The following is a 25,017-nucleotide window of genomic DNA, read 5'->3' as shown; positions in this document are numbered from 1 at the left end:
CCAGTGGGAACCCAGCATTAAGCTATCCTTAGGCCGCCTGCGCATGAATGGATTTTAATTGCAGAATCCGCGATCGACAACCGCACGGATGATCCGCTGTAATATTTGCCCATTGAAGGTGCGGATATGAATTGCAATTTTTTTTGCGCAGACAGACTCTATTGATCTCTATGGGAGCGTTCAAATCACAGTGCAACTACAATTACATTGCAGATGGGCGCGGATTTCAACATATAAATAAAAGGAAGCAGGAATGTGTAATCACCTGCTTGCAATCTTCTTTCCGCGAGGACGATCCACTGTGAGTCCATGTATGTCCGTATGGAAAAACAACCGCGTCCGCGATCGTCTGCAAACAATCGCAATTCATTTCCGCGATGAATCGCAGGTCTTCCACGGCACAAATCCGCTTGCGGAATCTGACCGGCCCATGTGCAGGCGGCCTTACATAGCACAACTGTCAGATGCATCAGCACCCAACAGCTGTCCCATCGACTATCACTCGCTGCTCTCACACAGGGGCAATAGTCAGTGAATGGAGGCGGAACGGGCCAGAGATCTCTTCCAGCTGTTCATCTCCATCCACAATAAATAGGCAGTCGTTCAATAACTGAGCGGTTCCTGTATACACTGAATGAGACCTCGCTTACTAGCTGCTTTGTTTCAGTCAGCTGATGCTCTCACTCAGTGGCGTCAGTGGCTGTGTGTGAAGAGGACGAATATCGATAAAAATAGCTGTTTTCAGCGATTCGGGGGATGATTGCTCCATGTAAAGGCACCCATAAGCAGCTGGAGCTAAAACTTCTGGCTTTGTTAAACTGCCTTCACACAGGCGTCAAAATTGCATGAGATTTGTGCATTGCGAGATGCGTAAATCTTGCACAAATATGAACGTCACTCTTTTGAATGCCTCATACACGTAAGCGATGTTTTCCTGCATGGCACCGTAATGTCATGCTATGCGGGAAACAATTTGCGGCATGCTCTATTGATCTGGATTATGATTTCTCCAGCAGGCTTTGGGGTATTTTGTCGCTTCCGAATTATATCGTGTGCACACATCATCGAACCAGATCAGACACAAGTGCTGGTCTAAAACTGGGAGAGTCTCTACAATGTGTAGAGGCTCAAGCCTTTTATTATAACACATGACAACCGCCCTTCAATGGGCGTGCAACAGATTACATCAGTAACATATAAGATTCTCATTTGTCGGATCATATAGAATCCCCCACCTCTCTACCCACCCCCTTCCAAGTGCTGAGGTAGTATGGACTTTTGTCCTAGCTGAAGTCAGCTCCGTGTAGTGATGAATCATTGTTTAACTAGCTTGTGTGAAGGAGTGGAAGGGGGCCTAGGTAAACACTCAGTGTTAAACACAGGATATACACGTAACACTATAGCCCTTAACTCTTAGAGGTCTCTTGTGTAACTTCTATGTACTTAACTAACATTACATCAGACATCCATTGTCTAGCAAATACCATGATTAGATTGTGTGTGTGTGTCCTTTAAACTCCTCAGAGCTGAAAGTCATTACAACAGCAAAATACATTTGGGTTATATAAATCGATAGACATTTTATACCAAAATAATCATCATGTCTATCACAATCCCCCCTTAAAATGTCTATCCTCTAATTCTCTATCTAATTTTCACAGTTTTCTGCGCATGAGCCTATAACTGGAGCGCGTTGAAGGTTCGTTTTAGGGTCTTCAAGGGGGTGTAGGACTTGTCCACTCCTTCTGGGGATGCATCCAGCAAACTCATGGTGGGAGCGGCTTTTCCAGCATCAGTTTCACAGGTCTCTCTGACACAGGGAATAACACAGCAGACTAGAACAGAAAAGGTAACCATCAGTTCACATACAACAGCAACGCCCGTCTGTGCCAGGATCCTTTACCACCCGCTCATCCATGGCGAGTACTGGTCCCAAAAGTTAGCTCTTTTTAGTCAGTGCGGTCAGCTTCTTAATGGCAACTGCGTTTTTACCCGCGGGTCACGTGTCGTCTAGGATGTAGGTACAACAAGTCTCCCCTATCATCTTACAGACACTCCCCTTTTTAGCTAAAGTCATATCTAAGGTCATTCTATTTTGAAAAAGTCATAGTCGAGGTAGGTCCTATTGGTCGACTAGTCCCTATAAGGCGTCTCTAGTATAATTTATAAACCACTGCTAATTATAATAAACATAATTAATCCAGTCAATGTTTATTTACCATAATGATCAGGAAAATGGACTCGAATCTAGTTTTAACTTGGTCTCTAATTTTAAAAACTTGTCAGGTACCCCCCTTGGCTATCCTATGACGTCAATGTACACGTGTAGATCAAAACTACCACCAGGGGTCTCTCTTCTCGCTCTAGCATAATGTTACAATACTAGTAGCGTGCACAGGTACGCACGGTGTGGGACTCCCTAATCTTCACCCACACCAATGTCCCTCCTGGAGATAGTCCTAATGGTGAACACGTCCAGGTCGCCTCACCCTTGCGTCAGGGTTTTCCCACTGCCCGTAAGTCCCTACTCCTAGGAGGGGGGGATCCCTACCTCACCTCAGAGGGAGGCCATGGATTCCCTGGGCTCATTTCCGGGCATCCATACCCTCTATCTGTACAAGTTAACACCCCACAGGGTGTGCCCTCGCCGGAACCTAAGGTCTTCTGCACTATCCCTTGGCAAATGGGAATTCCACTGACAATCCATCTTAGGAGATCGGGGCAGGCACAGTACTAGTACATTTCTCCTTTTCTTTGGTAGCGTATGTGGTTGGCATTATCGGAACTGGCTCTTAATCTTTTTTAAACAAGGGAAATATTGGTGAGTTCCCCAAAAATCTCCCTCTACCCTGCCTATTTGCCCGGCAGGTGTAGTTTCCAGGGTAGTCAGTAATACTCTCTCCGGTGCAAAACACTTAAGTAGTTATAGAGTATTCCTTCTTCCATTTCTCACGGACAGTGTAATTAGCGGAAATGTTTGTGAAGAGACTAAGCATCTACAGGGAGATTTAGGGGGACCATCCCCGAGTGTAGTCGGGCACTACCGCACACGCAACAGTTAGACTTGTTGCTCCTGTTAGCATTGTACCTCATCAACTCCAACCAGAGATTCTGGTCAGAGTAGCCAGTCGCTACTGTCAAGGTGTCCTCAAAAGGTAGGGTTGGCTATGATCATCATGTTCGTCAAGGTCTTTATCTTACGGCGGAGGGGGTTAATTATGGGCACGGGACTAAGTGAAGGCTTCCATTCGGCTGCATCTACCATATCCCTTGTTTTAAACTTCCCTAAGGGATCTGTCCTCCCGTACCGGTATGTCCCCAGACTATAAGTCTCCCCGTCCCCCGGGCTTGGATCTCCCATGGTTAATGTAAAAACCGCATTAAAACCAAGCAACATACTAAGTTCAGCCTTCCAATACCTGCTGTCCTTATTATTCTCAAGGAGGGTTATACGACTAATTAGGGATTTCCCGCTCCTATCTTTCTTATTTAAGGCACTTCGCGGTTTATAGGACTAGTCTGTTCCTGCGTTACATCCCACTAATCCCCAATAACGGCAGTCTTCTCCCCAGACGTTATCAGTGGCGCAAACATATTGTATCCCCGGGTATGTAAGTCATATAACCAGCTGGACTGAGCTAAATCTGGCCTGCGGTGGGATCTTGCGCCTAGACACGGGACCACAATACAATAGTCAAAGGAATATGCGGCTACTTGAGCATTGGACGAGTTATACCAGAAGGTAACCATACCCTCATATTCTTCCGACTAAGGATTCCAGTTGCCACCCTCCTCTCTCACTAGCCCTAACCAGAGTAATGTCCTCGGCACAACTAAGACTGGTCTCCCGGATCTGAAGCTTTCTTACAGTATGAAGCATGGATCCATGTAAGTCTTTCGGCTAGTTTCACAGCTGTGGCAGTAGTCAGAAGCACCTGGTAGGGGCCATCAAATCGGGGCTCAGGAGGGTGCTTCCTGAGGAACTTCTTGACGCACACCCAATCCCCAGGCTGCAAGATATGTGTCCCAGTGTCTGCCTCTGAGTCTGGAAGAGAACACCTGTGCATAGGCTTTGGTTAGTTCTTTAACAACGGAAATCACATACTCAATCAACACATCAGATTGTAATTGTAACTACTGAGGATAGTAACAACCTAGCCTTGGGGCTAGCCCAAACAATCTCGTAGGGAGATAATGTATAATCCCCCCTGGGTTCATATCTAACACTGTATAAGGCTATTGGAGGACAGTCTTTCCAAAGTGGCGTCATTTTTAAGTATCTTACTTTTTAGCGTGCCACTACGTCTCTCCACCTTTCCACTACACTAAAGGTGGTACAGTATGTAAAAGGCCTGGGATACACCCAGAGCAGACATGACATGTTACATTCACCTGCGAAGTTTATACCTCTGTCTGACTCTGAATCACTTCTGGTACCCCATATTTACAGTTTACCTTGTTCATGAGCTTCTTTGCGGTTACCTACTTGTTTGCCTTGGTGACAGGGTCGGCCTCCAACCTGCAAAGACATCAACAACAACAAGCACGTATTCATACTTCCCAACAAGTGGGGAGCTGAACATAGTCAATTTGCAATCCCTGAAATGGGTAGAGTGGTCCCGGCAAGTGTGATGTGGCAAATTTACTTCTGCCCTGACTCACCTATGGCAAAGATCATGCTAAACCGGACAAATGATGCAGCAGCTACAGAGAACCCAGAAGTCGCCCAACCTCTTTCAAGCGTCGTCGTCAGTGCTGCTTTACTAGGTGGGTCTTTTGCGTCCATCAGCTGGGCCATCATGGGATACAGGAACTGTGGTGGGCAAGTGCTGTTGACCGTTCACCACACGCTGTCCTGTTTCTGCTGCTCCCATATTAGTCCATTTATTCTTTACTTCCTTGCTGGCTTGTAACTGTAAAAGTCTTTAGCATATCAAAGTCCAAATTTTTGTCAATGTCCAAAGTTTTTACCACTGACTCATGCCGTCAGTATCTTTTCTTCTTTCTTCCACGGCTTGAGGGCCGCTGCCTTTGCTGCGCTGTCAGCGAGGGTGTCGTCTCTCGCCTCTCCAGTGTAGGACTCAGTGCGAACTCTCAACTTTGTCAGGTAGAAGCAGGGCCTCCATGCAACTCTGTACCGCTGCACCATTCTCAATTGGTTGTCCTGCTAAGGTAAAAACTGTCTGGCCTTCCATATTGGGCCGTAATCATGAGCTGTGCCAAATGCATACCAGGAGTCAGTGTAAAGGATTGCCGGTCTTACCTCTCGCCACTCTACTCGCCTCAGTGAGGGCCTTCAATTCCGCTTCTTGTACTGAGACATGCGGAGCCAGAGCTCCTGCTTCTAGGACATCTTGTTGTGTGACCACTGCATATCCGATGTGGAGTCATCAATCCTCACCCTGATACCATCTGCAAAAAGCTCAACATATGCATTATCAACAGGGGTTCTGGTAACTGTTTGCATACCTGCAGTTTCTTACCGAATTAGTACTAAATAATCATGCTGATGTTCTATTTCACATGGCTCGGAATCTTGTTATCTTATTCCATTTATTTATTTTTTTTTTTTTCAAACCCAATCGCTGATCTACAACACCTAGATCATCTATGGCCCAGATCACCTATGCCTCCCCCCTTTTGAACAGGAATACTCAATGGAAAAAGAGTAATTGCGTTCAAACTAGTAAACCAAGAGGCACAAAAACAAGCACCTTGTAGGTCAAGGTGACATTGTATGCAGCGAAGTCTGAGCGAAAATCTCCTTACAAAAAAAATGTTTTTTTTTTCCTTTCAGGTCGCAGTTAGTATTTTTTAACACAAGGGGGCGCCACACAATTCAAATTTTACGTCACCCAGTGTAATAGTATTTCAGGGTATGGCCAGCGTTTAGCTTTTACTCTCCTGTCGGAATATAATTATAGCTTCAGTGTAGACTGACACTAGAATATACAAAAGGCTTAAAGAAAAAACTAAAGAATACGGATGAATTAACATCCTACTCTGGGCAATTCAGTCCCTCTTTCTTCACATAAAAAGTAAAATTACTTCACCAAATTGCATGAAAAAGTTTGCTGGGTGACTATAGGGAAATTATTTCATCTGTAGGAGCCTTCCATAACATCATCGGTCTGAGTATCCATTGGAGAAGCGGGCAGTGGAAAACAGAGCCCCTGGGAACATGAGAGAGCGTCCCCTGTCATGTATTCCCGGTCTCTGCCCCCCATGCATCAACTCCAATCTTCCATGCACTATAAACCAGCTTAGTCATCTACTATGTCCCAAGCTGCATCTCCACAAAGGTTTGTTTCCCTGAACTTATCACACATCCAAAGTGGCCACATCTTGGAGCATAACAAAGTCTGGTCAAACAAAACCTTACTTCAGACAATCATGATGTTAGCACTGGATACAGTGGCATTGGGGAATATAGGCCTCCCAAATGCAGCAAAATGGCTGCCAGAGGCAGAAAGGGGCGGGGCTACAGATCTCCCAGGTGAGGCTAAAATGGCCGCTGGAGGAATGGGCGGGCCCAGGAGTAGCAGCACTCCCTGGTGAGGCAAGATGGCCACTGGAGGAGGAAGGGGCGGGGCCAGGTCCTGTCCCGGATGGGGAGGGACCGGAAGTAACATCACACACCCTGAAAGTGAGCACATGGGGGGGGAAGTAACTTCAGGGTGGGGGCAGGCCTCACTACATTTACTGCAGAGTCACACTATGTTGGATTGTAAACATTGCAAGCACGGCCGCCATTACAGGGAGGGGCTGTAGTCAACACAAAGGCATTACATTGTTCATTAGCAATACACATACCCCCCCTACATGCTTTCCCCTCTTCAATCTCTTAACTACGTTATACCTCCTCCTAGCAATCTAAAAACACCTTTCTTTCTGCTAGGCTTCCTGCTCATCTTCTGAAAACTTTCTACAGCCTATCTTATCTGTCCATGACCTGACATTTCTTTCTGCAACTTTTCCTGGTCCTTTCCCATCAGCAACCAAATCACAAGCTCTATGACCTTTGTCCTTGCTCACTTTGCTCAACTCTATGCTACCTGCTTATTCTAGCCTATTCGAAGTTTCTGGACACAGTAGTGTTCCTCTTGTAAAATCCGCTTTCTCCAAATCCTTCCAATATAACCTCTCTTTCCCACTCAGATTACAATGCACATTAATTCTACAAAACACAGGGAACGACAAAGTAAACAGAAAGGGTTAATTGGAAAAAGCTTTCAGTTCACTCTTATCAGCAGCCTTCCCCCCAATAATCAACACTGCACATTCTTTCTATAATACCAGACAGATGGGATTACTGGAGAATACCCACAACGGCTCAAGGTATATATCTCATCTACCTTTATAACAGCCCACCGTATACTAGTAATCCCCAAGAGCACTCCTTGTACACGATCTAGACAGGACATTTAGCTATACACAGAGACTGACGATTATTTTCAATGACCAAAACCTCAACAATATTCTGGAGAAATCAGCCGTCACAAAGCACGGCTATACCTTTCCACATATGAGAACATAACACGCTCAATCATAAAGGTAAGTATACGTATCATAAGTCTTCCTAACCTCACACTAGTTTTACCTAGGAGCACGTGTCACTGGCGTGTTCCCTCAGACTTAAACAGCCGAGTCCGCCCTCCTGACACATTAACCCTCACAGAATTTGTCTCTTGGTCTTGCATACACAATTTTTAACCGTCTCAGACATAGCAGACACAGCGTACAAAATACCCCTAGACAGGTAACATGGTGATTTTTCCGGGTGGACAGAACTAGAGTTATTACCTGTCTTTCAGTGAAGGTCCAGTCTGGATCAGGAACAGGCAGAAAAGCAGTCAGAACCCAGCTCACATCGGTAGATTTACATAAAGCAATCTTACCGTGTTCTGTAGATTTTCGGGCCCCTGAGTTCTGCGTGCCATCTGCCGATCTCTGTACGTTCCAGGCTGTGACCTCACAGATCCACTCGCCCACCCAGGGACGCCACTGATCTGGATTATGATTTCTCCAGCAGGCTTTGGGGTATTTTGTCGCTTCCGAATTATATCGTGTGCACACATCATCGAACCAGATCAGACACAAGTGCTGGTCTAAAACTGGGAGAGTCTCTACAATGTGTAGAGGCTCAAGCCTTTTATTATAACACATGACAACCGCCCTTCAATGGGCGTGCAACAGATTACATCAGTAACATATAAGATTCTCATTTGTCGGATCATATAGAATCCCCCACCTCTCTACCCACCCCCTTCCAAGTGCTGAGGTAGTATGGACTTTTGTCCTAGCTGAAGTCAGCTCCGTGTAGTGATGAATCATTGTTTAACTAGCTTGTGTGAAGGAGTGGAAGGGGGCCTAGGTAAACACTCAGTGTTAAACACAGGATATACACGTAACACTATAGCCCTTAACTCTTAGAGGTCTCTTGTGTAACTTCTATGTACTTAACTAACATTACATCAGACATCCATTGTCTAGCAAATACCATGATTAGATTGTGTGTGTGTGTCCTTTAAACTCCTCAGAGCTGAAAGTCATTACAACAGCAAAATACATTTGGGTTATATAAATCGATAGACATTTTATACCAAAATAATCATCATGTCTATCACACTATCTTCATGCATGCTCTCACATCTCATCTCTTATTTTTTGGAATGGGGCTGGCAGCAGCAGTACCGGCCCCATTGAAAGCAATGGGGGGAACTCCACAATCCTCCGCTTGCCCGAAGTGATGTGAGGCTGTTTTGACATGAAAACGCCTGGCATCCACTGGGAATTTACATAGTGGGGAGTGCGGGATTCACGGGGAAAAAGTAGGATCTTTTTTTTTTCAGTTTTAATTTAGTTTCTCTCCTCCAAAAATGGAGCAGAGAGATGGAAAGTCTGAACTGAGCCCTTCAGTGTGAAATCAGCCTTACTGCCATTCATAGAGTTACTCCTTGTTGACAACAAAGCATGTTCTATGCACTTGCACAATAGAGGCCTCCTCATGTGATCAGTGTGCCGCTGTGCTGGCTCAAACTTCTAAAGACTGCTGAAGACATTTGACTACTGAACAAACAGAGTTCATGTTCGAGGCTCATCAAGAATTCAACAAAGCTTTTCTTGTTTACACTTGGGGAAAAAATGTCAGGCTTCTCATACAGGGATAATGCACATTTTTTACATTATTGGGGTGTGTTGAACAAGGTCATATTTAATCCTTTAATGACCAACAATATTTACATATTCTTTACATTTTTCTCTCAACCTAGCCATATGAGAGCTTGTTTTTGGTGAGACAAATTTTTTAATAGTGCTATTTAATGTATTGTAAAACAATGACCCTAAGCACACAGCCAAGGAGGCTTAGGGACAACTCTCTGAATGTCCTCTAGTAGCCCATCCAAAGCGCTGACTTCAACCCAATCAGACTTCTCTAATTGGACCCCCATACCTGATGGAGCTTGAGAGGATCCGGGAGGTGAATGGCAAAAAAATCCCCAGATTCAGGTGTGCAAACCTTGTGGCATCATACCGAAGAAGACTGGAGGCTGTAACCGCTGCCAAAGGAGCTTCAACTAAGTACAAATACTTGTGTCAATGCAAAATGTTGTTTTTTAATAAAAAAAAAAGAAGTTACAAAGATTTCTAACATTCTTTTTTCACTTTGTCATTATAAGGTATCGAGTGCAGAATGATGGGAAAATTCTATATATATATTTTTTTTTAATTTGCACAATGTGAGAGCATAACAAAATGTAAAACCAGTGAAAAGGGTCTGAAAACGTTCTAAATGCATTGCATATTGGAACTAAAATCGTCACAGGAATTCTGATCTGAATAAGGGGGTGGTCTTCTCAAAGAAGTTGTTATTTCAAGAGGTTTCACAGTATATTGCTGTCAGATTGACTGATTCACCACAGATCCATTCACATGGGGGCTGAGGAGCCATTCTTGTAATCATTGTCCTATGGGTAGGTTATAAATATTTATGGGCCAACCCCTTTAAGGAATTTTGCCAAAAATTGTATAATGAAAAATTATGTAGTTTCCTAATTACTTTGAGTATCAATTCCTCAGTTTTCAAGATATCCACTTGCTGTAGTGCATGGAAACATTCATTGATTACTTGCAGATTCTACAAATGTAATGATTTTCCATCTCAATATTTTTCTTTTTTGGTTACCTTGCAGTAATCAGTATGATATGTCACATCCTTTTTCTCTCCCTCTCTTAACAAACCAGGCTAAATGTGAAATGACTAGAGATGAGCGAACCTACTCGGCCACACCCCTTTTTCGCCCGAGCGCCGCGATTTTCGAGTACTTCCGTACTTGGGCGAAAAGATTCGGGGGGCGCCGTGGGTGAGTGGGAGGTTGCAGCGGGGAGTGGGGGGGGGAGAGGGAGAGAGAGAGGGCTCCCCCCTGTTCCCCGCTGCTACCCCCGCTCCACCACGCCTCCCCCCGCCCCCCGGCACCCCCCGAATCTTTTCACCCGAGTACGGAAGTACTCGAAAATCGTGGTGCTCGATCGAGTAGGTTCACTCATCTCTAGAAATGACGTCAAATGATTCTTCTGTTTTTTACTTTTATTTAGTGTCTCCCCATTAACAGCAAGTATCTTTTTTTCCCCTTGTCATTTATACATCTAGATAGCAAATAAAGATGCCTGGAAAGCCTAAGCTATGCTACTTCGATGGCAGAGGTTTAATGGAGTCCGTACGCTGGCTTCTGGCCACAGCAGGCGTTGAGGTTTGTGTATTTTATTTTCATATTGTATTAGAAGGGTTACCTGCCCTTTTTTTAACTGATGACCTATCCTCTGCATAAGCTACATGTGGTTGATGAATAGGGATCCACCAGTCAGGACCCCCGTCTATCAGCTATTCGTCTGGCCAACTGTCTAGTGCAGTGGGCCTGATGTTGTCATAAGCAGGCAGGAGAGGAAGTGCGGGTGCCGGCTTCACTCCCATTGAAATTGATGGGAGAATCGCGCTGCTACGGCACTTCCCCTCCTGTCCTGGTCAAGACTGGATGAGATGTCCTAACCAGCAGAGAAGCAGGAAGTGCTCTAATATCCTTAGGTACCAAAGCAACTGTTCTAAATGATTATTCACAGAAATGTTCTTCTTTTCTAGTTTGAAGAAGAGATGTTGGAAACCAGGGCAGATTATGAGGCTCTACTTCGAGGTAACTAACTCTTTTGACAATGCCTTAACTTTCACTTGGCAATTGTTTTCTGACTGTAGTAGTTTTTTTATTTTTACTACTTACAGAGTACAGGACAAATATTTCTGGATATGAACTAGCATTAGAATTAGCAATGCCTTGGGTCAAAGTAGTTTTGGACACCAAATCCATCATGAAAATATCATTGTTCATTTTTTTTTTCATTGTCACATTCCAAGAGCCCTTTTTTCCTGGACACGTTGTATTTTTTATTTACAGTCAGTTATGCCAGTACACCAAAATGCTGTTAAGAAAAAAAAAATACAGCTTGTCCAGGAAAAAATAAGCCCTAATACAATCATGTTAAGAAAAAAATAAAAAAATAATGGCTCTTGAAATGTGACAATAACAAAAAAAAGGCTAAAATTTTGTCATGGTGTTTTTACTTTAAAAAAAATGCTAATCATGCAGTATAAATAATAATTTTATTTTCTAGGTCAGCATGATTATGTTGATATCACCTGTATGTAGTATTTGGGTTTTTTAAATACATTTTACTACTTTGTGAAACTAAACACTTTTTTTTTTTAAGAAAAAAAAATGCTTTTGCGCTGTTACATGCCAAAAGCCATAGCATTCTGATTTTTTCATTGATGGAGGCATTTTGATCACTTTTTATTTCATTTTTTGGAGGCCTTGTTTTTTTGTATGTTTTTAAAAAATCTTTTTTTTACTGTGTGAGCCATGTGATATAAATTACATGCTCAATTAAATCTGCACATCAGTACAATTATTGCTGTACCAAATTTATATTGTTTCTTTTGTGTTTTTACTACTTTTGCTAAATACAAACACTTAAAAAAATATATCATTTTTTGAACTGCTGGCTTCAAAGACCCATAACACCTTTTATTTCATGGTTGATGGAGCTGTGTTAAGTTTTTTTTCCTTTGCAGGATGAGTCCTTTTTACATAGTAAAGTGCAAGGGAAGAGATGGTTGAGTTTTGTTTGTTTTTTCTTTCTTTTTTAAATGTTTTTTTTCCCCTTTTTTATTAAACTTCTTTCACTTGTAATTTTTGTTCCACTAGTGGACTCAAACTTGACTTGGATTAATCCTTCATAGAATACATGGCCATGTACTGCCCTGTCCTCTACAAGCAAATGAGGCCTTGCCTCAGACCAGCGTAGAGGCCATTGCTAGACCTACAGGTGCCATAGCCACCCATTGGCAGTTCAAGATCACATGTCAGGGGGCTAATGCATGACAGAGGGAGCCCCCTCCCTCTGTCAGTCTCTTAAATGCTACAGATGCATTGACAGTGGCATTTAAGGAGTTAAAAACCTGGGATAGGAGCTAACTCTGGTCACATTAGAGCTGGACAATGGCTGTCATCAGACAAGTGTTCCATATCGGGCTTCTGATGCAGAGCCATAAAAATGCATTTGCATCACAAGAAGACCCATTAGTGTTAACCTAGAAATCCCAGGATCAAGCAGAAATTTAAATGAAAGTCTTGGCTATAACAGTTGCTGTAACTCAGTACTCTGAACCAGTTTGTGATAAGTAAAGTGCGCTACAAAGTTACTCAACTTTAGGCCTCTTTCAAATGAATTACAAAATTGCAAGATTTTGTAGCAATACGACATCACTACAAAACACATGTATGTGAAGCCCATAATTTCCAATGGGTTCTTTCACATGAGATGTTTTAAAGCCTGAAAGAACCCATTGGAAACCATGAGCTTCACATACATGCGTTTTGTAGCAATGTCGCATCACTACAAAATCTTGCAATTTAGTAACCCATGTGAAAGAGGCCTTACTTAGATTACATTTAAGGCCTTATTCACACGGGCAACAAAATCTCGCTACAAAATCATCGCTACAAAGCGCATGTATGTGAAGCCCATGGTTTCCAATGGGTTCTTTCACATGAGAGATGTTTTGTAGTCTGAAAGAACCCATTAGAAACCACGAGCTTCACATACATGCGTTTTGTAGCGATGAATTTGTAGCCCGCGTGAAAGAAGCCTTATGTATCAACTGGAAATCAGTGTTCATAAATTAAGAACCTATATTACACAAAGATTTTTTTAAATTAGTTATCTGTGTTAGATTTAGTGGATTTGGTGCATACAGGCGCATACATTTGCCATTTTATCTACACTTTTATAATTTCAGATGGAGTCTTGTTGTTTGAACAAGTACCATTGGTGGAAATTGATGGAATGAAACTCGTCCAGTCTAAAGCTATTCTCCAATACATTGCTGCAAAGTATAACCTTTACGGGAAGGACCTGAAGGAGAGAGTTTTGTAAGAGCTAATTTTTTTTATTTTCATTCCAGTTACAGCGGATCTGACATCAGACTGGGTTGCCCTACGTAAGGGCAGCAGCTTAAAGGGAAAGGTCAAAATGGTGCAAAAAATATTGTGCCATTGGGGTAATAGGAGTACTCAAAGAATATACTAGACACATGATTTATGAGTTTGCTGTATTCATCAGTGGAGAACTTCTGCCGCCCTTTTGAGAGTGATTGACATGGTCCTGTGTATCTGCATACACAATAGCCTGTCAATCTAAAGACGGTTCACGCGGCTGAGAAAATCATGTGAGGTGATGTTTTCCTGCATAGCACAAAGTTTTCCTGCATGTCCTATCTTTCTGCGAGATTGCCTTCAACTCCACGGTCCTCTGCCACGGCTGTGGCTTTCCTTCATCCTATTTCACATTAAAACGCCTCACATCACAGGTGTTTTCACATAGATGGCGAGGGTGATATCTGGCTGTGATTCACTAGCCTAAAGAGGAAAGAATGAGAGATTTGTTATTTGTATAGCACCTACTTATTCCACAGCTTTCAGGTAATTTATTTATTACCCCCCCAGCAAGCTGGGTACTCATTTTACCAACCTCAGAATGATGGAAGGCTGAGCCGGCTACCTGAACCATCTGGGGATTGAACCCACAACCTTCAGGTCGTGAGCGACTGCATTCTGCTAACACTCTGCGCCTCACTGTAATCAGTGAGTGCGCTGCAGATCCACACCAAAAGCTGAAATAATACCAGCAGAAAATCAGCGATGCGTGAACTCACCCTAAGGGAAAATGCATAAAATGCGCGGTTCTTCTACATCGTTTTACGCATGCGTAGCCCTTTCGCTCTGCCGGCAGAGACAATGCAGTGCTAAGTATGCACTGCGCAGATTCAGGAATCTGATGTCACGCATATGCACTGCATAGTGGGGATACGTATCGAAATGCTGCTCTCTTACAATGCCTGCATAGGGGCAGTGTATCTATACAGAGCCTATAGAAGGGCTCTGCATCATACACATAGAACTGGTGCATACTGCGATTTATTTCTCTTGCATATGAATACGCTGTGTCCACACATGGGTAAAATGAAAAAAAAAATGGTTTGGTACGGTGTTAGCCAGTAGAGCAATGTGTGATTATTCTCAGAGCGAGAAACCAAGTCATCCTGTAGATATGATACCTTTTAATTTCTAACAAAAATGCATGATGTTACAGCAAGCAAGCTTTCGGGGATATCTCGCCCCCTTCGTCAGGCTATTCAATAAAACTAATTTGGATGGCACATAATTATAACATACAGATGCAGAGGGGAGAAGGACACATTCCTCTTGATCTAAATAAATGTTCACACAGAGAAATTTGGGACTGTTTTGCACTCAAAACTTAAAACAGCAAACAAACAGAGCGGAGACTTACATCGTAAATCAGTCCACTGAGCACAGGACAGTTTTATGATGTGTCTTATCTCTCCTTCAACCTGCACATGGAAGGAGATGCAGCACCACCTAGTGGATGGCAACATTATTACAAATCAAGTTCTGAGTTTTTATGAAGTTCTAAAGCAAAAGGAAAAAAAAAAGATTTTTAATGATTTGGAGGAGGACATCTCGCTTGACGTCCTTCAGACCTGTTGTGTACCTGATCCTGTGCAGTAAATGTCCTGTTGGGGGGCTTTATATCGGGGAAACAGGACAAAAACTGAGAGCCAGGATGAGATCTCATCGCCATTCAATTACAGAGGGAAAGACTGAACTACCTGTGGCAAAACATTTTTGTGGTCAGGGACATGCTGACAAGAGAGATGTCCTCCTTCGAATCATTAAAAATCTTTTTTTTTTTCCTTTTGCTTTAAAACTTCATAGAAATTCAGAACTTGATTTGTAATAATGTTGCCATCCACTAGGTGGTGCTGCATCTCTTTCCATGTGTAGCTTGAAGGAGAGAAGACACATCATAAAACTGTCCTGTGCTCAGTGGACTGATTTACGATGTAAGTCTCCGCTCTGTTTGTTTGTTGTTTTAAGTTTTGAGTGCAAAACAATCCCAAATTTCTGTGTGTGAACATTTATTTAGATCAAGAGGAATGTGTTCTCCTCCCCTCTTCATCTGTATGTTATAATTATGTGCCATGCAAACTAGTTTCATTCAATAGCCTGACGAAGGGGGCGAGATATCCCCGAAAGCTTGCTTGCTGTAACGGCATGCATTTTTGTTAGCCATTCAAAGGTATCATATCTACAAGATGACTTGGTTTCTTGCTCTGAGAATAATCACACACACGTGGCCGTATGCACATGGCACAGACTTTTTATGGTAATACATGGTGCCCTAATGCTTCTAGGGGTGAATACCTCCATACATACAACTGATGGGGCATCCCACAATTTTTTTGCCATTGTTACAGAATCGGCCTGAAAAATGTATGTGTCCAGAAAAAAGGCATACAGATGTAAAGTAAATGCTTCATGCACTTCTATTGGTACCCTATTAATAAACTCTAAGACTAGGTAAAGCGAAAAAAAAATTGGTACTGTGTTAGCCAGTAGAGCAAAATATGATTGTTCTCATTAAGAGAAACCAAGTAATCTTGTAGCTATGATACCTCTTAATGGATAACAAAAATTAACGATGTTATAGTGAGCTTTCGAACCTACTTAGGGCTCTTCCTCAGGCTTAATGAAACAGATCTGGATTAAGCATACATAATATATATATAAAAACGAAAGCCCTCACTGACTCACTGACTCGCCACTAATTCTCTAACTTCCAGATGTCGTAGAAACTTGAAATTTGGCACAAGCATAGATTATCTCCAAAATAGGAAAAGTAAAGGGGTCCCAACTCAATTATTCAATTCTAGCACAAAAGAATTAGCGTCCAAATTTTACGTACAGAATCTAACTCTCTCACTTCCCAATGTCATAGAACCTTGAAATTTGGCACGGGCATTGATTATGTCATAAATAGAAAAAGTTAATGGGTCCCAACTCAATTATTCAATTCTAAGCGCAAAAGAATTAGCGTCCAAATTTTACGTATGTAATCTAATTCTCTCACTTCCCAATGTCATAGAAACTTGAAATTTGGCACGGGCATTGATTATGTCATAAATAGGAAAAGTTAATGGGTTTCAACTCGATTATTCAATTCTAAGCGCAAAAGAATTAGCATCCAAATTTTACGTGCATAATCTAATTCTCTAACTTCCTGATGTAATTTCATATAAAGGAAACGTAGCATGGTTACCTCCTCGTGGTGTTTCCTGGGTAACGCAAAGAACCATGCAAAATGGTGAACATATTTTTTTCCTCGGTATCTCTAAAGTAACCACGACTTCATAAGATTTTCCGTGTGAACACCAGATAAACACCAGTACCAAATTAACTCGGGCGAAGCTTGGTATATCAGCTAGTGTATGTATGTATGTATATATATATATATATATATATATAATGACAAGGTAGAGACATGGCATGATTAATTTGCACTTGTCTGGTATGTTAAGTATATATATATGCCCCATCCACATCTGTTTCATTTGTTTCATTAAGCCTAAGGAAGAGCCCTAAGTAGGTTTGAAAGCTTGCTATAACATCATGTATTTTTGTTAGCCATTAAAAGGTATCATATCTACAAGATTACTTGGTTTCTCTTACTGAGAACAATCATATTTTAATCCCTAAGAGTCACAAACTACTAAGTAAATTGTTTAGTTGATGTATTCATAAGTCCCTACTAGCAAACTGTGTGACTGCAAATACCAGTACTTTACAGCTTTAATATGTTTTATTTTCATGTCCTTAGGATTGATATGTATGTGGGAGGTACCTCTGATCTTATGGAACTTATTATGAGCTACCCATTCACTGTTCCAGAAAAAAAAGAGGAACAGCTCAATACCATACGGTCCAAGGCAAAAAACAGATACTTTCCAGCTTATGAAAAGGTAAAGCCTTTGTTACTACTTTAGCTTCCAGAAATATTTTGCTAATGCAACTTAAAGTACTGCACATAAAGCTTCATGAGGTTTTTTTTAGAATACTTAGTCTTCTGCAGATCCATATGTTATTGCAATACTACCGTGTTTCCCCGAAAATAAGGCACCCCCTGAAAATAAGGCACCCCCTGAAATTTGCAGAAGTCCCAAATATAAGGCACCCCCCCGATAGTAAGGCATAGTAAAGTGTGCAGACAAGTCAAGAGGCCTGTCCCCTGCTGCCATCCCCGTTGTCTCCTACCTCCAGATTTATAGGTAGATCTGCAGACAGTCTGCTGTTATCCTGTCCCTGCTGTGCTGTACGAGTGTGCTGTTGTGAGCTCCCCTTGCTGGCTGGAAAAGTCCATACTGTACGTTCTGTTCCTGCTGTACATGTCTGCTGTGATGAGCTCCCCCTGGTGGTCGGAAGCTGCAATACCATCCCTGCTTACAAGTGGTACAGGAACTTCTGTCTGCAGCCAGGTACGTTACTTTACAGCCCTTATTTTTTTATGGCTCTGTGTGTGAGTCAGGCAACCTGTGTGTGATTCTTAAGGCTGGGTTCTCACAGAGCGTATTTCCAGCGGAAATCTCGCAGTTTGGCCACAGCGATAAACAGCGAGATTTCCGCCGGGAAAGCGCTGCTTCAAAACCCACGGCACTCAGCCACTTGTTTTGAAGCGACCTGGCTGCACGCTTTTCCATTTCTGTGGCCGGTGAATCCGCACCACAACATCGGCTTCTCCCATCTTTGCCGTGACAGATTTGCTGTCCCATGTGGACGAGATTTCTGAGAAATTTCGTCCACAAAGCTGGCCAATTGACGGATTAGCGGCCACAGACAGATTTGCCGCGACGAAATAAGACACCCCCTGAAAATAAGACGTAGCGCATATTTGGGAGCAAAAATTAACATAAGACGCGTCCTATTTTTGGGGAAACAGGGTATGTTACCATTGTGACAACTTGATGGATGTCAGCTCCCAGGGATCACTATCTTCCTTGGTAAGATGGTAAGCACTCATTGAAATTCACTTTCAACACCATGGATTCTGGTAAAAACCGGTATGTGCCAGTTTTTATTTCTTTTCACAGCACAAACACTTCACATAATAGTAAGTAGTCAGACAGCTAGGGGTCATGAAGTGTGCTTGCAAAGGATAGGGGACAACTTGCTGATTCCTGGGGGAGGAAGTGTTTGACTGCAGGAATCCCCCACAGATCCTGAGTTTTCAGCCATGACGCATACCAAAGTGTGGGCACGTGTGCCTTTGCTTATTTCGATGGAACCGCTGGAGATGGCCAAGAACTCGAACTTGGCTATCTCCAATGGTTCCATTGAGAAAAGCAAAGGCACACATGGCCGGCCTCTGCGGCTCACTCTGCGGCACACACTGAGGCTGAAATCTTAGGATCATTCCCATGCGATCCTCTCACTGTTTTTAACCACTATCTTTAGGAACACACAAACTAATTCCCTTGTGTGTTTTGGCTGTGGTTTCTGTAGCAGCATGTTCACACTCTGCATTCACCTGTGCAGACTGTGTTACTCTGCCTTCTGGGCCTTTCAATTGCATTATAGAAAACCTTGTGGCATGTTGTGCCACAGCACACCTCCACTTTATGGAACTCTTGGGTTATCCACTCATGCGGATCACCATCTTCCTGGGTAGGATGATTGGCACTCATACAAACCAGCACCAGGAACCTTTTAGTTATCTTTTCACAGCACAAAACTAATCAGATAGGTACAGTGCAAAAACATTAAAATATACCCTGGCTGTTTGGCTATTCACTAATACATGCAGAGCCCCTCTATCAGCCCTAGTGCCCAGACCTTGAAAACAATAACCTATGATTCCAAGGTAAGGAGCATTGTGGGAAGGGCTCACCTCTTGTAAAGGGTCTCTGTCATCTTCTATGAGACCTATAAACTAAAGTGCTAAGTTTGGAGTCTTGTGGACTGTAGAACAAAAGTGCTCCATGTAGCTCAGGCCTAAAATGTCACACAAAATTAGAGGTTCTCTTGTAATGTTTTTCTTTGAACTCGGATCACTAGACATTTTAAGCCCTTCAGGACCAGAGATTTACCTTTTTTTTATATTTTTGTTTTTTCATCCCCTCCTTCCAAGAGATTTAACCTGTTTCCATTTTTCCATTGACATAGCTGTATGAAAGTTTGTTTTTTGCAGGACGAGTTGTATTTTTAATGGTACCATTTAATGTAGCATATAATGTTTTAAATCTTTTAAAAAATGTTTAGGTAGAGAGAAATTTTTAAAAAATGCAATTGCGCCATTTTTGGGTGAGGTTAAATGTTTTTTTATTTTCAAAAAGTAAAAACCTTTTTTTCTTAAACATTGCTATCTGTCGCTAAATTCTGAGACCCTTAAGTTTTTAAAAATTTTTGGGTGATCATGCTGTGTGAGGGCTCGTTTTTATTTCCAGGAGAGTTGTAGTATTTATTAGTACCATTTTTGGAAATGTATGTCTTTTTGATCACTGTATTTAAATATATTGGGAGGAAGGATACCAAAAATCTATTGCAATTATGGCATGCTGTTTTTTTTAGAGGGAGTGGCATTTACAGTTTTTACCATGTGGTAAAAATATTGTTATTTTAATAGTTCAGACGTTTACATACAATTTTTTTTCTTTATGGCGAAAAATGGGAAAATTTTTAGAATTTTTAATATTTGACTTTTTTGTTTAAACTGTTAAAACTTTATTAAACCTTTATTTTACGCTTCTTTTATTAAGTTCCCACAGGGGACTTGAACTTGCGATTGTTTTTATCTTTTTAATACTTTCGTATTGTAGTATTTAGCGTTTTTTCAATGTAGTTTATGAAGCCCTACCACAAGCTGGACTTGATGTGTCATCCATACATGGCAGCCCCGGGATCCTTCAGTAGCCTCCACCCTACCTCTCACTCACACAATCATCTTGCAGGAGTCTCTTCCCCTACCTCTCTCCCACTAACTTTTTAGATGTGCGGTCAGATTTGACCACAGCATTTGAAGAGTTAGCTGCCTCAGTCTGAGCCGACTGTGATTGTGGCAGTGACTGTTGACTATTAGCTGTCAGAAACAGGTATGGAGCAGACTCTGCTCTTGAGACTGCTCCATACACCCTTTATGACCACATAATGTAAGTTTACATTAGGCGGTCTTGAAGTGGTTAAGATGTTGTATCTCTGAATACTAGTTCCCAAACACATTTGAAAAGCTGCAATGAGTTTTATTCCCTGTTTCTCCAAAAATAAGACCTACCATGAAAATAAGCCCTACCCTGATTTTTCAAGAATTTGGGGAGGCTTGAAATATAAACCCTACTCCGAAAATAAGGCATAACTGCATTACATAAAAAAAAAGTCCTCCTGCTGCTGTCTGGAGCTCCGCGGTGGCTCCTGCAGTCCTCGTTCACCCACAGAAGATCACTTCCTGATTACAGTATTAATAAATCCCACCTCCAGGAAGCAATGACTCTGATTGGTTCTCAAATGCTGCTCAGCCAACCAATGCAGTGCTCGATAAACCAATGTGATGGCTGTGATTGGTTCACCAAGCGCTGCATTGATTGGCTGAACAGCAGTCAAAGAACCAATCACAGTCATCACGTTGTGGAGGCGAGATTTATGAATTGGCCAATCAGTTCCGCGGCTCAGCACGCCTGAGCTGCGGAGAGCAGCGGTAGGCACCTAGACCAAGTTGCAAGGTAAGTATTATTAAAAAAAAACCAAAAATAAGACCTAGCGCCTCTTTTGGGGAAATAATTAGTATAAGACAGGGTCTTATTTTTGGGGAAACTTATTTTGTTTTTATATTCGGTTCTGGCTGAATTAGTCTTTATATTACAGATTCTAAAACAACATGGTAAGAAGTACCTAGTTGGAAATCAGTTGACCTGGGCTGATGTACACCTGCTGGAGGCTATCCTAATGGTGGAAGAAAAGTATGCCGATATACTGACTAATTTTCCTCTACTTAAGGTAAGTTTATCTGGGTTTATCATGTATGTGTATATGATCATTAAGTGGACACTATCTATTCAAACAATGGGTTTTAATATGATAGCTTACAAAAGTGCAAATGCATTTATTTACCTAAAATTGTGTTTTGTGCTTAAAAATCCCTCTAAAACGCTGGCTGCCAGGATTCTCATTTCCTTCGAGCACAGGCCCTCGCCTCTCCCAGACTCCCCCTCACTTATCCCAGTAATAATGAGCCCCAGCAGTGACAGTGCCCCCCACAGCGGACGCCAGCAGTGACAGCAGCCCCCCACAGCGGCCCCCAGCAGTCACAGCGGCCCCAACAGCTATCCCCAGCAGTGACAGTGCCCCCCACAGCGGCCTCCAGCAGTGACAGTGCCCCCACAGCGACAGTGCCCCCCATAGCGGCCCCCAGCAGTGACAGTGCGTCCCATAGTGGCCCCCAGCAGTGACAGTGTCCTCCACAGTGCCCCCCACCGCGGCCCCCAGCAGTGACAGTGCCCCCTGAGACCCATATACTTACCCCCTCCACCTCGTGGAAGCGCCGCTGCTCCTCTGCCTGGCGTGCCACTAGCAGCGATGATCTCCGGCACACACTGTGACGTCAGTGTGCTGCCGAACGCCTCCTCCCCTGGACGTTCTCGCGGAACCATATAGTAGGAGACATCAGGGGAGGGGGGAGGAGGATTCCGGCTGCACACTGACGTCACGGTGTGTGCCGGGATCAGCGCTGCTAGTAGCGCTGCTTAGTGAATACCGTCAGGGGAGCCGCGGCCCCTGCTGGTATTCACCACTAACGGGGTGAACGGCCGACATGGCTACGCATGTCAGTGCTGATACGCGTGTCATAGGATCGCCATCATGGACCTAGGCCAATAAGCAAAGGCCTAACAGAGGGGTGGAAACGTACAACCAAACTACACCTACATGTGGCGGCCAATAACCTCACAAATTAATGGTAAAACCAACCAATGGCTGCCGCAGTTGGGCCGGGTTTGGCTGTATACAGCCACTGAGTGTTTCCATCTTTAGGACTTATTAACACGAGCGTATATCGGCCAGTGTTTTCACGGCTGGCCAATAAATGCTACCATTTGATGCACAGGCTCGGCATATATGCCCCATCCCGCCAAGTCTCTGAAGGGGAGGAGGTGGGATGGGGCGGGAGCTAGTGTTCTGAGCTAACGCCTCGTTTCTGCCCCTTGCCGCTGTTTGCAAAGAGAGGGGCGGAGCTTAGCTCCACCCCCGCCCCGCCCTCTCCCATTGCAAACAGCGGCAAGGGGCGGAGAGGAGAAGAAAGGAGGGGGGGGAGTTTAGCAGTCACGCTGCTAAACTTCCTTCCACCTCCCTTCTCTGGCTGCTGTCATTGGCTCCCATTGGAGTCTATAGCAGCAACCGTAGTCCGGCCAGAAAGATAGTTTCTATCTTTCCTGCCCAGCGTAAAAGTGCCTGGCTGGGCACTTTTACGCCACAGGAAACGCCTGTGTGACCTGATGCATTGGAATCTAATGCTTCATATGGTAGCGTATATCGACCAGCCGTGAAAGCGTTGTCCGATATACGCTCGTGTGAATAAGCCCTTAACCTTTTTATCGTTTTACCTATTTAACATAACTATGGCACTAGAACCAAACTTGTAGCATAAATACAGCACCAGAGCTAAGCTCATTACATACAGTACTATAGAAACGTTTTATATAAGTGTGGAAAAAATGCTGCAAAAAAGAAAAATAATGCTTTCGAAAATAGAAGTGGTAATAGTTTATTTTTGTCAATTAAAATGAGAAGTGCATGAACAAAAGAGAAAGCTAAAGCAAATCAATATTTGGTGGGACCACACTTTGCCTTCAAAACAGCATCAATTCTTTCACGTATACTTGCACGCAGTTCTTGAAGGAATTCGGTAGGGATGTTGTTCTAAACATCTTGGAGAACTAACCGCAGATCTTCTGTGGATGTAGGCTTGCTCAAATTCTTCTTTTCATGTAATCCAAGACAAACTTGATAATAAGGAGATCTGGGCTCTGTAAGGGCCATATCATCACTTCCAGGGCTCCTTGTTTTTAACACTAAAGATGGTTCTTAATGACATTGGCTATATGTTTGGGGTCCTCCTGCTGCAGAATACATTTGGAGTCAATCAGATGCCTCCCTGACTGATAGATAAGTATCTGCCTGTATTTCTTAGCATTGAGGACACCATTAATCCTGACCAAATCCCCCAACTCCATTTACTAAAATGCTGCCCCAGACTTGCAAGGAACCTCCAGCATGCATCACTATTGGCTACTAATATTCATCGTACCGATCCCCAACCCTTCGGCGATAAAACTCCTGTTCTAATTTTGACTCATCAGTCCAGAGCACCTGCTGCCATTTTTTCTACACCCCAGTTCCTATGTGGTTGTGCACAGTTGAGTTGCTTGTTCTTGTTTCTGCAGAGAAGGTATAGCTTTGTGGCTGCAATTCTACTATTAAGATGACTTTTGGTCAGACTTTTCTGAACAGTAGATGGGCGTAGCTATTGGTTACTGCCAGTTGTGAGCTGATGGTACTGCTGGACATCTTCCAATTTTAAAGGAAGGAAAGAATGATGCGTCTTTCATCTGCTGCACTAAGGTTCCTTGGCCGACCACTGCACCTTTGGTCTTTTTTGTGTTCCTTAAATCTCCCCTCTCCCTACCCTTGCAGCTAAAATTTGTTCCCCTGAACATTTCCATAGGCAACCATTGGTTGTAATAGACACATTTTTTAAATTTTGCACATGCAAGTTAGCTTCGCAAATTCCCTTGTGTGAATGAGCCCTAATACAGTAAGATAGCGCTATTTAAACAGTTCAATTTTATGTGAAAACTGTTAAACATTGTTATACAATAAATCAGATTGTGTAACGATTGTGAGATGACCTTAAGATTTGTCTTAAAAGGATCTGTCTGCTCCCTCAACCAAAATAAAACAGCAGAAATGCAGTCCTAAGCTCTCACTCACGACCTGAAGGTTGCAGGTTATATTCCCATGTGGTTCAAATAGCAGGCTTAAGGTTGACTCAGCCTTCCATCCTTCCGAGGTCGGTAAAATGAGTATCCGGCTTGGTGGGGGGTAAAAGATGACTGGGGAAGACAATGGCAAACTACCCCGCAAAACAGTCTGCTAAGAAAACGTCACAGTCTCACCCGAGGCATCAGTCATGACTCGGTGCTTGCACCAGGGGACTTTACTTTATATATTATAAATATATGTTATATGTGACAAATAGAGGCAGCACAAGTAGGTCCAAATTGTATGTTTGGCAAGGTCTAAACATGCATCAGGCTCAGTTATACATGCGATCCTCCCAGATTTCCATACTATAGCAAAATAAACTTTCAGAGTAAGCCTCTTCATGAACCATATTTATTCTATTACCCATGAAAGCATAATGGAATAACTGTTATATGGAGATACTGATACTGTAAGTGTCCTTTGGTCTCCCAACATGTCTGTTTTAGTAAATAACTAGTAATTATTAGGAAATTATAGTACCAGTGTTTCTGGTGGCACAATGCACCATACACCTGTCTAC

The 25,017-nt window shown here is 42.9% G+C and overlaps 1 protein-coding gene across 1 annotated transcript in view; it reads left to right on the top strand.

Annotated features, from left to right (window-relative positions):
• The window catches only part of LOC136628113 (glutathione S-transferase 3-like), a 36,350-nt gene that overhangs the window by 10,537 nt on the left and 796 nt on the right, over nucleotides 1–25,017 (top strand). Inside the window, exons 2-6 of the mRNA XM_066603761.1 lie at nucleotides 10,652–10,751; nucleotides 11,138–11,189; nucleotides 13,352–13,484; nucleotides 17,293–17,434; nucleotides 21,324–21,455. Of these exons, the coding sequence (XP_066459858.1) occupies nucleotides 10,665–10,751; nucleotides 11,138–11,189; nucleotides 13,352–13,484; nucleotides 17,293–17,434; nucleotides 21,324–21,455 (546 nt within the window). The 5' untranslated portion in view covers nucleotides 10,652–10,664. The remainder of the gene's footprint in view (nucleotides 1–10,651; nucleotides 10,752–11,137; nucleotides 11,190–13,351; nucleotides 13,485–17,292; nucleotides 17,435–21,323; nucleotides 21,456–25,017) is intronic.

Source organism: Eleutherodactylus coqui, chromosome 1 (genome assembly GCF_035609145.1).
Source record: "Eleutherodactylus coqui strain aEleCoq1 chromosome 1, aEleCoq1.hap1, whole genome shotgun sequence".
NCBI classification, from domain to species: Eukaryota; Metazoa; Chordata; class Amphibia; order Anura; family Eleutherodactylidae; genus Eleutherodactylus; species Eleutherodactylus coqui.
Note: the sequence above shows the minus strand (reverse complement) of the source record. Positions and strands in the feature narration are given on the sequence as shown.